The following is a 14,826-nucleotide window of genomic DNA, read 5'->3' on the forward strand; positions in this document are numbered from 1 at the left end:
GCATCATGAGCCAGGCCTATGCGTAGTTACTATGCACGAGTAGAACACAAAGCAGTTGTGGGCATTGAGTTTGCCAATTCTTCTTGCCGCTACTAGTCTTTTCTTGTTTCGGCGGTATTGTAGGATGAAGCGGCCCGGACCGACCTTACACGTACGCTTACGTGAGACAGGTTCCACCGATTGACATGCACTAGTTGCATAAGGTGGCTAGCAGGTGTCTGTCTCTCCTACTTTAGTCGGAACGGATTCGATGAAAAGGGTCCTTATGAAGGGTAAATAGAAATTGGCAAATCACGTTGTGGTCATACGTAGGTAAGAAACGTTCTTGCTAGAAACCTACAAACCACGTAAAAACTTGCAACAACAATTAGAGGACGTCTAACTTGTTTTTGCAGCATGTGTGATGTGATATGGCCAGAAGATGTGATGAATGATATATGTGATGTATGAGATTGATCATATTCTTGTAATAGGAATCACGACTTGCATGTCGATGAGTATGACAACCGGCAGGAGCCATAGGAGTTGTCTTTATTATTTTGTATGACCTGCGTGTCATTGAATAACGCCATGTAAATTACTTTACTTTGTTGCTAAACGCGTTAGCCATAGAAGTAGAAGTAATCGTTGGCGTGACGACTTCATGAAGACACAATGATGGAGATCATGATGATGGAGATCATGGTGTCATGCCGGTGACGAAGATGATCATGGTGCCCCGAAGATGGAGATCGAAGGAGCATAATGATATTGGCCATATCATGTCACTATTTGATTGCATGTGATGTTTATCATGTTTTTGCATCTTATTTGCTTAGAACGACGGTAGTAAGTAAGATGATCCCTTATAATAATTTCAAGAAAGTGTTCACCCTAACTATGCACCGTTGTGAAGGTTCGTTGTTTCGAAGCACCACGTGATGATCGGGTGTGATAGATTCTAACGTTCGAATACAACGGGTGTTGACGAGCCTAGCATGTACAGACATGGCCTCGGAACACACGCAATACACTTAGGTTGACTTGACGAGCCTAGCATGTACAGACATGGCCTCGGAACACGGAGGACCGAAAGGTCGAGCATGAGTCGTATAGAAGATACGATCAACATGGAGATGTTCACCGATCTTGACTAGTCCGTCTCACGTGATGATCGGACACGGCCTAGTTAAACTCGGATCATGTTTCACTTAGATGACTAGAGGGATGTCTATCTGAGTGGGAGTTCATTGAATAATTTGATTATATGAACTTAATTATCATGAACTTAGTCTAAAATCTTTACACTATGTCTTGTAGATCAAATGGCCAACGTTGTCCTCAATTTCAACGCGTTCCTAGAGAAAACCAAGCTGAAAGATGATGGCAGCAACTATACGGACTGGGTCCAGAACCTGAGGATCATCCTCATAGTAGCCAAGAAAGATTATGTCTTAGAAGCACCGCTAGGTGACGCACCAATCCCACAGAACCAAGACGTTATGAACGCTTGGCAGCAGCGTGCTGATGATTACTCCCTCGTTCAGTGCGGCATGCTTTACAGCCTAGAACCGGGTCTCCAAAAGCATTTTGAGAAACATGGAGCATATGAGATGTTCGAGGAGCTGAAATTGGTTTTCCAAGCTCATGCCCGGGTCGAGAGATATGAAGTCTCCGACAAGTTCTTCAGCTGTAAAATGGAGGAAAATAGTTCTGTAAGTGAGCACATACTCAGAATGTCTGGGTTGCACAACCGCTTGACTCAGCTGGGAGTTAATCTCCCGGATGACGCGGTCATTGACAGAATCCTTCAGTCGCTTCCACCAAGCTTCAAGAGCTTTGTGATGAACTACAATATGCAGGGGATGGAAAAGACCATTCCTGAGGTATATTCGATGCTGAAATCAGCGGAGGTGGAAATCAGAAAAGAACATCAAGTGTTGATGGTGAATAAAACCACTAAGTTCAAGAAGGGCAAGGGTAAGAAGAACTTCAAGAAGGACGGCAAGGGAGTTGCCGCGCCCGGTAAACCAGTTACCGGGAAGAAGTCAAGAATGGACCCAAGCCCGAGACTGAGTGCTTTTATTGCAAGGGAAGTGGTCACTGGAAGCGGAACTGCCCCAAATACTTAGCGGAAAAGAAGGCCGGCAACACCAAAGGTATATGTGATATACATGTAATTGATGTGTACCTTACCAGTACTCGTAGTAGCTCCTGGGTATTTGATACCGGTGCGGTTGCTCATATTTGTAACTCAAAACAGGAACTACGGAATAAACGGAGACTGGCGAAGGACGAGGTGACGATGCGCGTCGGGAATGGTTCCAAGGTCGATGTGATCGCCGTCGGCACGCTACCTCTGCATCTACCCACGGGATTAGTTTTGAACCTCAATAATTGTTATTTAGTGCCAGCTTTGAGCATGAACATTGTATCTGGATCTCGTTTAATTCGAGATGGCTACTCATTTAAATCCGAGAATAATGGTTGTTCTATTTATTTGAGAGATATGTTTTATGGTCATGCCCCGCTGGTCAATGGTTTATTTTTGATGAATCTCGAACGTGATGTTACACATGTTCATAGTGTGAATACCAAAAGATGTAAAGTTGATAACGATAGTCCCACATACTTGTGGCACTGCCGCCTTGGTCACATTGGTGTCAAGCGCATGAAGAAGCTCCATGCAGATGGACTTTTGGAGTCTCTTGATTACGAATCATTTGACACGTGCGAACCATGCCTCATGGGTAAGATGACCAAGACTCCGTTCTCCGGAACAATGGAGCGAGCAACCAACTTATTGGAAATCATACATACCGATGTGTGCGGTCCAATGAGTGTTGAGGCTCGCGGAGGATATCGTTATGTTCTCACTCTCACTGATGACTTAAGTAGATATGGGTATGTCTACCTAATGAAACACAAGTCTGAAACCTTTGAAAAGTTCAAGGAATTTCAGAGTGAGGTTGAGAATCAACGTGACAGGAGAATAAAATTCTTACGATCAGATCGTGGTGGAGAATATTTAAGTCACGAGTTTGGTGCACACTTAAGGAAATGTGGAATAGTTTCACAACTCACGCCGCCTGGAACACCTCAGAGAAACGGTGTGTCCGAACGTCGTAATCGCACTCTATTGGATATGGTGCGATCTATGATGTCTCTTACCGATTTACCGCTCTCATTTTGGGGCTATGCTTTAGAGACTGCCGCATTCACTTTAAATAGGGCTCCGTCGAAATCCGTTGAGACGACACCGTATGAATTATGGTTTGGGAAGAAACCTAAGCTGTCGTTTCTAAAAGTTTGGGGATGCGATGCTTATGTCAAGAAACTTCAACCTGAAAAGCTCGAACCCAAGTCGGAAAAATGCGTCTTCATAGGATACCCTAAGGAAACTATTGGGTATACCTTCTACCTCAGATCCGAAGGCAAGATCTTCGTTGCCAAGAACGGGTCCTTTCTAGAGAAGGAGTTTCTCTCGAAAGAATTGAGTGGGAGGAAAGTGGAACTTGATGAGGTGATAGTCACCCCTTCCGAACCGGAAAGTAGCGCAGCGCGGGAAGATGTTCCTGTGGTGCCTACACCGACTGGGGAGGAAGTTAATGATGATGATCATGAAGCTTCGGATCAAGTTGCTACTGAACTTCGTAGGTCCACAAGGACACGTTCCGCACCAGAGTGGTACGGCAACCCTGTCCTGGAAATCATGTTGTTAGACAACGGTGAACCTTCGAACTATGAAGAAGCGATGGCGGGCCCGGATTCCGACAAATGGCTAGAAGCCATGAAATCCGAGATAGGATCCATGTATGAAAACGAAGTATGGACTTTGACTGACTTGCCCGATGATCGGCGAGCCATAGAAAACAAATGGATCTTTAAGAAGAAGACAGACGCGGATGGTAATGTGACCATCTATAAGGCTCGACTTGTCGCTAAGGGTTATCGACAAGTTCAAGGGGTTGACTACGATGAGACTTTCTCACCCGTAGCGAAGCTGAAGTCCGTCCGAATCATGTTAGCAATTGCCGCATACTATGATTATGAGATATGGCAGATGGACGTCAAAACGGCATTCCTTAACGGCTTCCTTAAGGAAGAGTTGTATATGATGCAGCCGGAAGGTTTTGTCGATCCTAAGAATGCTAACAAAGTATGCAAGCTCCAGCGCTCAATCTATGGGCTGGTGCAAGCATCTCGGAGTTGGAACATTCGCTTTGATGAGATGATCAAAGCGTTTGGGTTTACACAGACTTATGGAGAAGCCTGTGTTTACAAGAAAGTGAGTGGGAGCTCTGTAGCATTTCTCATATTATATGTGGATGACATACTATTGATGGGAAATGATATAGAATTCTTGGAAAGTATAAAGGCCTATTTGAATAAGTGTTTTTCAATGAAGGACCTTGGAGAAGCTGCTTATATATTAGGCATCAAGATCTATAGAGATAGATCGAGACGCCTCATTGGTCTTTCACAGAGTACATACCTTGACAAGATATTGAAGAAGTTCAATATGGATCAGTCCAAGAAGGGGTTCTTGCCTGTATTGCAAGGTGTGCAATTGAGCACGGCTCAATGCCCGACCACGGCAGAAGATAGAGAAAAGATGAGTGTCATCCCCTATGCCTCGGCCATAGGGTCTATTATGTATGCCATGCTGTGTACCAGACCTGATGTAAACCTTGCCGTAAGTTTGGTAGGAAGGTACCAAAGTAATCCCGGCATGGAACACTGGACAGCGGTCAAGAATATCCTGAAGTACCTGAAGAGGACTAAGGATATGTTTCTCGTTTATGGAGGTGACGAAGAGCTCGTCGTAAAGGGTTACGTCGACGCTAGCTTCGACACAGATCTGGATGACTCGAAGTCACAAACCGGATACGTGTATATTTTGAATGGAGGAGCAGTAAGCTGGTGCAGTTGCAAGCAAAGCGTCGTGGCGGGATCTACATGTGAAGCGGAGTACATGGCAGCCTCGGAGGCAGCACAGGAAGCAGTCTGGATGAAGGAGTTCATTACCGACCTAGGGGTGATTCCCAATGCGTCGGGCCCGATGACTCTCTTCTGTGACAACACTGGAGCTATTGCCCTTGCGAAGGAGCCCAGGTTTCACAGGAAGACCAGGCATATCAAGCGTCGCTTCAACTCCATTCGTGAAAGTGTTCAAAATGGAGACATAGATATTTGTAAAGTACATACGGACCTGAATGTAGCAGATCCGTTGACTAAACCTCTCCCTAGAGCAAAACATGATCAACACCAGGACGCAATGGGTGTTCGATTCATCACAATGTAACTAGATTATTGACTCTAGTGCAAGTGGGAGACTGTTGGAAATATGCCCTAGAGGCAATAATAAATGGTTATTATTATATTTCTTTGTTCATGATAATCGTCTATTGTTCATGCTATAATTGTATTGTCCGGAAATCGTAATACATGTGTGAATGCATAGACCACAACGTGTCCCTAGTAAGCCTCTAGTTGACTAGCTCGTTGATCAACAGATAGTCATGGTTTCCTGACTATGGACATTGGATGTCATTGATAACGGGATCACATCATTAGGAGAATGATGTGATGGACAAGACCCAATCCTAAGCATAGCATAAAAGATCGTGTAGTTTCGTTTGCTAGAGCTTTTCCAATGTCAAGTATCTTTTCCTTAGACCATGAGATCGTGCAACTCCCGGATACCGTAGGAGTGCTTTGGGTGTGCCAAACGTCACAACGTAACTGGGTGACTATAAAGGTGCACTACGGGTATCTCCGAAAGTGTCTGTTGGGTTGGCACGGATCGAGACTGGGATTTGTCACTCCGTGTGACGGAGAGGTATCTCTGGGCCCACTCGGTAATGCATCATCATAATGAGCTCAATGTGACTAAGGCGTTAGTCACGGGATCATGCATTGCGGTACGAGTAAAGAGACTTGCCGGTAACGAGATTGAACAAGGTATTGGGATACCGACGATCGAATCTCGGGCAAGTAACATACCGATTGACAAAGGGAATTGCATACGGGATTGATTGAATCCTCGACACCGTGGTTCATCCGATGAGATCATCGTGGAACATGTGGGAGCCAACATGGGTATCCAGATCCCGCTGTTGGTTATTGACCGGAGAGGCGTCTCGGTCATGTCTGCATGTCTCCCGAACCCGTAGGGTCTACACACTTAAGGTTCGGTGACGCTAGGGTTGTAGAGATATGTGTATGCGGAAACCCGAAAGTTGTTCGGAGTCCCGGATGAGATCCCGGACGTCACGAGAGGTTCCGGAATGGTCCGGAGGTGAAGAATTATATATAGGAAGTCAAGTTTCGGCCACCGGGAAAGTTTCGGGGGTTACCGGTATTGTACCGGGACCACCGGAAGGGTCCCGGGGGTCCACCGGGTGGGGCCACCTATCCCGGAGGGCCCCGTGGGCTGAAGTGGGAAGGGAACCAGCCCTAGTGGGCTGGGCGCCCCCCATGGGCCTTCCCCCCATGCGCCTAGGGTTGGGAACCCTAGGGTGGGGGGCTTCCCACTTGCCTTGGGGGGCAAGGCACCCCCCTGGGCCGCCGCCCCCCACCCTAGATGGGTTTGGCCAGCGCCCCCCCTCCCAAGGGGGCCTATATAAAGGGGGGGGAGGGAGGGCAGCAACATCTCAGCCTTGGGCGCCTCCCTCCTCCCCTGCAACACCTCTCTCTCTCGTATAAGCTCGGCGAAGCCCTGCCGACATCCCGCTGCATCCACCACCACGCCGTCGTGCTGCTGGATCTCCATCAACCTCTCCTTTCCCCTTGCTGGATCAAGAAGGAGGAGACGTCGCTGCACCGTACGTGTGTTGAACGCGGAGGTGCCGTCCGTTCGGCACTCGGTCATCGGTGATTTGGATCACGGCGAGTACGACTCCGTCATCCACGTTCATTGGAACGCTTCCGCTCGCGATCTACAAGGGTATGTAGATGCACTCCTTTCCCCTCGTTGCTAGTATACTCCATAGATGCATCTTGGTGAGCGTAGGAAAATTTTAAATTATGCTACGAGTTCCAACAATTCTGGCATTCTGCAGTTCAGTCCACAGATACAACCCTTCCATTTGATACCAATGCATACTTAGTTTAGATCTGATGCTTGCGAGTACTTTGAATGAGTACTCACGGTTGCTTTGCTACCCCTTTTCCCCCTTCCTTCTTCTTTCCGGTTGATGCAACCAGATGGTGGATCCTTGGAGCCAGATGCCACCGCCAATGGATACTACTACACGGAGGCCGCCAAAGACCAGGAGTAGTTAGGAGGTCCCAGGTAGGAGGCCTTGCCTCTTCGATTGTTGCTTCTTTTGTGCTTGCCTTCTTAAGGCAGTCTTGGCTAACTTATGTCTGTACTCAGATATTGTTGCTTCCGCTGACTCTTGTGTATCGAGCTTGTATTCGAGCCCTCGAGGCCCCTGGCTTGTAATATGAAGCTTGTATTGTTTTATTTGTGTCTAGAGTTGTGTTGTCATATCTTCCCGTGAGTCCCTGATCTTGATCGTACACATTTGCGTGTATGATTAGTGTACGGTCGAATTGGGGGCGTCACACTTCACAAACAATTGAGGTCTCAAATTGGAATTTGGTCACCCAATTTTGACCGGCTGAACAATTTCTCAAAATTCTCTCCTTCAATTTTTTGTATGATACGCTATGCTTCCTAATTTTTAAAACTTCACAATTAATTGAAACTTCAATTTAGAAATGGGTCACTCGATTTTGACCGGGTGAACAATTTCTCAAGAAGCTCTCCCATTTAATTATTTTAATTCTCTATGTTTCCCAATTTTAAAGCTCTTTCATTCGATTGAGGTATTCATTTTTGGATTTGTTTATGATTTTGATCGGGCCAACGAATTTTCAAATTAATCAGCAGCAACCGGCCTATAAAAACATATCAACCCCGCGCAGACTCCCATCACCTAGAAAAAAGCGCCACCTTGTGATACTATAGCACGAATATAGTACATGCAACCACCGATGCAAAAAAAATCCTGCATAAATATGTGTTAATTAGCAAATAACATAGAATCACACTACAAAAGGCCCACCAAATAACCACATTACAAATAAACATAAAACACACTTCATCATCTCCCCCATCGACCAAACTAAATATTCCCTCGGTGTCAAACTATAAGGGGTATTATTTTATGGAAAGTAAAATTTATTTAACTTTGAACAAGTTTAGAGCCAAAAATATCGACATCCGCAATATTAAACAAAAATATACGAAAATTCATTTCTTGATGAATCTAATAACACCGATTTGATATTATGAATTTTGATTTATTTCTCTACAAATTTGATCAAACTTAAAGAAGTTGAACTTTTCAAAATAATAATACACCATATATTTTGAAATTCAGTGAGTAAAGAAATATAAGAATCCCAACAACATCAACGGCGCAGCAAAGCGCGCCCAACCCTTCTAGTATAAGGAGATACCCCCTGTGTTACTTAATAGAAGGTGCAATTGGTTTTTGATAAAATTCCATAATGTAAGGTGCATTTCTTCTAATTCATCAATAATTCCGTTTTATCACTGTAGAAAAAAAGGAAAGTATCTCTCCTGATTGCGTAAATCTCTTACTTTTCTAGCCCAAATGATTTAGTTACCACTAATCAATGATTTAGCCAAGGTTAATTTTTTCCTAACTTGTGTATAATTATGTGTCTTGGTCACCATGCCAAAAATTATACACCTTACATAAAGGAATGGAGGGAGTAAATTATTAGAGGTTGACTAGAGATGCTCTTAGTATTTGTTAATAAGATGGCATATTGGGTAGTTTCAAAGGAACTCCGAGGGCAGATGGTATGGTGGGTGAAGTGGAGCAGGTAAAGCAACCATTTCTCTGCTCCAGTAAAATGAACTGGATGTTACTCCAGCTCCAATCCACTAAGGAATTGAAGTTGAGGTGTTTGAAACAACTCTAATGAAATCATGGAGTGGAGCAGTCCAAAACCTACCCTCAATCCGACAAGAACCGACCAGGAGCATATCCTATATGTGAAGGTCGACCGTGTTTCCGGATTGGTGGATCTAGTTTATTAAATTGACTCGACGACTAGGGCTCCGGGGAACTAGTCCTTAAAGGCGCGTGCACAAAGACTTCTCCGGTGTAATCGACGAAGTCAGGCCGGCTCCGACAAGCGGCGCGTGAGCGGCTCATTCTGGCGGTAGTGGTCGTTTGATGGTCCAAGAACCTCTATGTAATTTTTATCATGTTTGGGATGCTTTGTACATTTGGTGAACTATTTTTAAAAAAGACTCCAAATTCATATGACTGCGATAGACCTTCATAATTGTTTGCCCTTAATGTTTAAAGTATGGTCGGTAGAAAGGTAGAAACTTATGTCTACTCGTATATTTCCAGTAGCTAGTGCAAATAGATGTTGGTTTATCAAGATTCCATGAAAACATGATGCAGATACTGCACTAGGATCAATTTATTTCTTCTATCACCAATTCATCATGAGCTAGCACACCATAAAGACTTGGTAAAAAAGTACAAATACAAAGACACACATATGCGCGAGATCTATTAAGCAGTGACATCGATCTTCATGCCTTGCTGGCAGTGACCCGGAAGGCTACAGATGAAGAATGCTTTGCCTCTGCGGGCGAGCTGGATGTGGTCATTTCCGGAGGTGTAGGTCCTCGACGGGCCCGTGACCCTGCATGAGTTGTAGTCGCCTTCTCCCACCTGCACCACATTGTGCATACTCGGGTTGTACTTGAACACTGCGTGCATTAGTTAACACAAGAATACAGATCAGAACACATTATATACATCAAGAACAACCAATCACTTGATCTTTAGAGTTCTCACCAAGCACGTCACCGGACTGGATGTGCTTGCCACTCTCCCATCCGGAGACGCCGAAGCTCCATCCCTTGTTGTCACCAACGGTCCACTCCTTGCCATGGACGATGGGGGTTGCGCAGCAAACGACCAGAAGCAGCACCAAAAGGGTGGGTACCATGGTTGCCCGAGCCATTGATGGTGTTGCTCTTGACTTCTTGTTGATACCGAAGATCACAAGAATAGAAAAGTGAAATAGTGGTCGATTCCTCGGTAGAATGGTAGGAACTTATGTCTACTTGTATATTAACAGTAGCTAGTCCAAATAGATGTTGGTTTATCAAGATTCCATGAAAACATGATGCATGCACTGCACTAGGATCAATTTATTTCTTCTATCACCAATTCATCATGACCTAGCACACCATAAAGACTTGGTAAAAAAGTACAAAATACAAAGACACGCATATGCACGAGATCTATTAAGCAGTGACAGCAATCTTCATGCCTTGCTGGCAGTGACCCAGAAGGCTGCAGATGAAGAACGCTTTGCCTCCGTGGGAGAGCTGGATGTGGTCATTGCCGGAGGTGTAGGTCCTCGACGGGCCCGAGACCCTGCATGAGTTGTAGTCGCCTTCTCCCACCTGCACCACATTGTGCATACCCGGGTTGTACTTGAACACTGCGTGCATTAGTTAACACAAGAATACATATCAGAACACAGTATATACATCAAGAACAACCAATCACTTGATCTTTAGAGTTCTCACCAAGAATGTCGCCGGACTGGATGTGCTTGCCACTCTCCTATCCGGAGACACCGAAGCACCATCCCTTGTTGTCACCAACGGCCCACTCCTTGCCATGGACGATGGTGGTTGCGCAGCAAACGACCAGAAGCAGCACCAAAAGGGTGGGTACCATGGTTGCCCGTGCCATGGATGGTGTTGCTCTTGACTTCTTGTTTATTCTGAAGATCACAAGAAAAAAAGTGAAATAGTGGTCGATTCCTGAAGTGATGGCTTGCGTTCGGTCTCCTTCTCGTATGATATATATAGGCGGTCAGCTAAAACTATTGTTTTAATGTTCTCAAATAATGAAGATCTTGCCTTAAATAAGACAAATCAACATTTGTGATATGCAACATTAGTTAGTATATGCTACCAAATCCTCCAACTTGTACAATCTGATCTTGGATTAATTGAAATGAACGAGGATGCATTTATTTCCTACTTTCATGATTTAGTAAATATTTATTTTTCCTGGATGCATTAGTAGTATATCAGAAATTGATATATACTATTACTAGATGATATAATTGTAATAATAACATTTTAAAATACAAAATTATTTTTTTATAAGGAGAAGTCCCTATCTTGACTTTTCAACCATAGGTGCTAAAGCGATTGGAGGCCATGATTTGCGATTGTTTAGTCTCAAATAATTTGAAATTGATAGGAATATTTTCAATAAATGGAGTTCAAATGAATTTCAGAAGTTGGAAAATTGAATGCATTAGGTTCAAATAAGAATTTTAGGCTAGGTTAATTTGGAGCAATTGCAAAACAAAAGAGCCCCGACTGGTTTACAAAGCAGTAAAACCGACGAGATTCAGAAGGATCTAATTGAGAGGAAAATTTGTGAGAGTTACCAAGAACTTGTAGCCACTTGGGATGGAGACGATGACCTTAAGGGCGCCCTCTGTGAAAACTCCTCAACTACACCTGATCGACGAAATTAGCCCTAAACTAACCATCGTGGCACAAACTGGAATGACCTACTGATAACCCTCAAGTATAGGGGATCGCGATTCAAGAGTAGCATTTCACCCAAATTTATTGATTCAACACAAGGGGAGCCAAAGAATATTTATGAACCTTAGCAGTTGAGTTGTCAATTCAACCACACCTGGGAGATTATATTTGTGCAACAAAGTGTTTAGTAACATGGTAGTTTGATAGTTTTGATAGTAGCAGTAACAGTAGCAATAGTAACAGGAACTGTAACAATAGCAGTTTGTGATGATTGTAACAATAGCAGCAAGAGTAACTTAGCAAAGACCAATATGAGAAAAGCATAGGAATTGGGTCAGGCGATGCATATTTGTGTTGGTTGACACTCATCATATAGCAGTCACTACCTAGAGTGATACACAATAGCTCCAATTCATCAATGTAATATAGGCATGTATTCCGTATATAGTCATACACGCTTATAATAAGAAATTGCATGACATCTTTTGTCCTACCCTCCCGTGGCAGCGGGGTCCGTAAGGAAACTAAGAGATATTAAGGCCTCCTTACAATAGTGAACCGGAACAAAACATTAACACATGGTGAATACATGAACTCCTCGAATTACAGTCATTCCCAGAGAGTATCCCAATTATTGTCACTTTGGGGTCTAAGGACCAGAACAATAACAAGAGCATATAACTAGCAGATAGGATCAGGAACTCAAATATATTCATGAAAACATAGAGGGTTCAGATCTGAAATCATGGTAATCGGGTCTTAGTGACAAGCGTTAAGCATATCAAAGTCATAGAAACATCAATCTTGGAACATAGTGGAACTAGGGATCAAGCCCTAACAAATTGAATCGTTTGCATGACAAATCTCATCCAACTCCATCATCGTCCAGCAATCCTATGAAGAAATTACTCAATCCCAGTGGTGAGCATCATGGAATTGTTGATGATGATGACGATGACGAATCCCCCTCTTCGGAGCCCAAAACAAACTCATCAGCCCTCCGGATGAAGAACAGGAGGTGTCGGCAGCTCCGTCTCACAAAACATGATGAAACTTTCTCTCTGATTTTTCTCTCCGTGAGACGATATTTATGGAGTTCGAATTAGGGAAAACGGAGGCTCGTGGAGCCCATGAACTCACAAGGCGGTCCCTGGGAAGGATTGGGTGGGCATGCTCCCTGAGCTCATGGTTCCTGAGTGGCCCCCTCCAGTAGGTCTCTTCGCCAATATTTTTTCATATTTTTCAGAAATAATCTCCGTAAAATTTCAGCCCAATCTGAGAGCTTTTATTTCCGCACAAAAATAAGACCATGACGATTCTGCTGAAAAAGCGTCAATCTAGGTTAGTTTCATTCAAATCATGCAAATTAGAGTCCGAAGCAATAGTAAAAGTGTTTGGAAAAGTAGATACGTTTGGGATGTATCAACTCACTAAGCTTATCTCATTGCTTGTACTCAAGGAATTTAGTAGATAAACTAAAAGTGATAAAGAAAAACTTCTACAAACTCTTTCGTTCTCAGTGTTGTATAGATGCTTAACTAGTGTTCAATTTTTCAGCAAAGATTATGAACAAACCACATGAATGATAACACTTAGGTCTCATTTTTACTCATGAGAACAACACAACCAACTAATGATCAATAACAAGATATCTCGGATGCCAACAATTTGTCAAAATAATTAAGATATACTATATCACTAAGCTCCCTAGGATTGGAGGCCTCACAATCAATTGAGGTCTCCAATTGGAATTTGGTCACCCAATTTTGACCGGGTCAACAATTTCTCAAAATTCTCTCCTTCATTTTTTATAATACGCTATGCTTCCTAATTTTTAAAGCTTCACAATTAATTGAAACTTCAATGTAGAATTGGGTCACTCGATTTTGACCGGGTGAACAATTTCTCAAGGAGCTCTCCCATTTAATTATTTTAATTCTCTATGTTTCCCAATTTTAAAGCTCTTTCATTCGATTGAGGTATTCAATTCTGGATTTGTTTATGATATTGATCGGGCCAATGATTTTTCAAATTAATCAGCAGCAACCGGCCTATAATAACATATCAACCCCGCGCAGACTCCCATCACCTAGAAAAAAGTGCCACCATGTGATACCACGAATATAGTACATGCAACCACTGATGCAAAAACAATCCCGCATAAATATGTGTTAATTAGCGGATAACGTAGAATCATACCACAAAAGGCCCACCAAATAACCACATTAAAAATAAACATAAAACACACTTCATCATCTCCCCCATCGACCAACCTTTCCCCTCCGTTTCATCTGTCCGAAAATGCCTAACTTCGGGAAAACTTTTCGGACGTTATCCCCCTTCGGCGGTACCGGGTAACACCGCGTTAGAACACCCCTAGCGCTGCTTATTGGCTTGTCATGCTTAGTATTGCACTTGTTTGCCCTGTATTTACTGTGTTTTCCCCCTCTTCTCTCCGGTAGACCCCGAGACCGCTGCTGATGCCCCTGTGATCGACTACGTCGACGACGACCCTTCTCCCCTTTCATCGGAGCTTCCAGGCAAGCCCCCCCTTTGATCATCCCGATATCGCCCATTCCATTCTCTCATGCTTGCATTAGATTTTGCTACTGTTATTGTTTGCTCCTATTCTGATGCATAGCTTGCTTTTGTACCTGCTATTGTTACCTACCTGCTTGTCCTAAACTGCTTAGTATAGGTTGGTTAGAGATCCATCAGTGACCCCCACTTGTCCTTGTTGCCCCTGCTTCATCAACGATGCCTCGATCATCGTGATCGACGACCAGAGCCTGACACCTCACATCACATCACGCCCCTTTAGTTGCTCGACTCTGCAGAGCTACTATCGAGTGCCGAGGGTGATCCCTCATAACGCACTCCTGATGATAATTCTGTAGTGTAGCTATTCGGTCGTGGTCAACGGGGGTGGTTCCTCTTTCACCATTCCTGATACGGCTCTATCGTGCAACACCTCAAGTGTGATCCTCGAGGGTGGTCCCTCTTACGTTCACCTTGACGTTTACATTGAGTGGAATCCACTGGGGGTGATTGCTCGGGTTTTCTTCCTTGATGTTTTGGACACACGGTTACCTTGACTTTACTTGAGACCATTGTTGAAGTCGGGTCGGCCCTAAGGGGTACCCGCGAGTTGATGTGAAAGCCGGGCGGGCCCGGAGAGCACCCGTGCGTTGTGACAGTGCCGGATGGCCGTTTAGCGGTATCACCCAGGAAGGGGTGATAGTTCTAGACTTGTCCCGACA

General features: G+C 44.0%; 1 protein-coding gene and 1 pseudogene across 1 annotated transcript; both read right to left on the reverse strand.

The window, feature by feature from the left end:
• Positions 1 to 9,551: 9,551 nt before the first annotated feature.
• LOC123125905 (basic blue protein-like) lies at positions 9,552 to 10,008 on the reverse strand. Its single transcript, XM_044546348.1, has 2 exons — positions 9,840 to 10,008; positions 9,552 to 9,751 (listed from the first exon to the last, which is right to left on the reverse strand). Exons 1-2 carry the CDS (start codon positions 10,006 to 10,008, stop codon positions 9,552 to 9,554), a joined length of 369 nt encoding a protein of 122 aa, XP_044402283.1.
• Positions 10,009 to 10,294: 286 nt separating this feature from the next.
• Positions 10,295 to 10,751, reverse strand: LOC123125906 (basic blue protein-like; annotated as a pseudogene).
• Between the last annotated feature and the right edge of the window lie 4,075 nt (positions 10,752 to 14,826).

Source organism: Triticum aestivum, chromosome 5D (assembly GCF_018294505.1).
Source record: "Triticum aestivum cultivar Chinese Spring chromosome 5D, IWGSC CS RefSeq v2.1, whole genome shotgun sequence".
NCBI lineage: Eukaryota > Viridiplantae > Streptophyta > Magnoliopsida > Poales > Poaceae > Triticum > Triticum aestivum.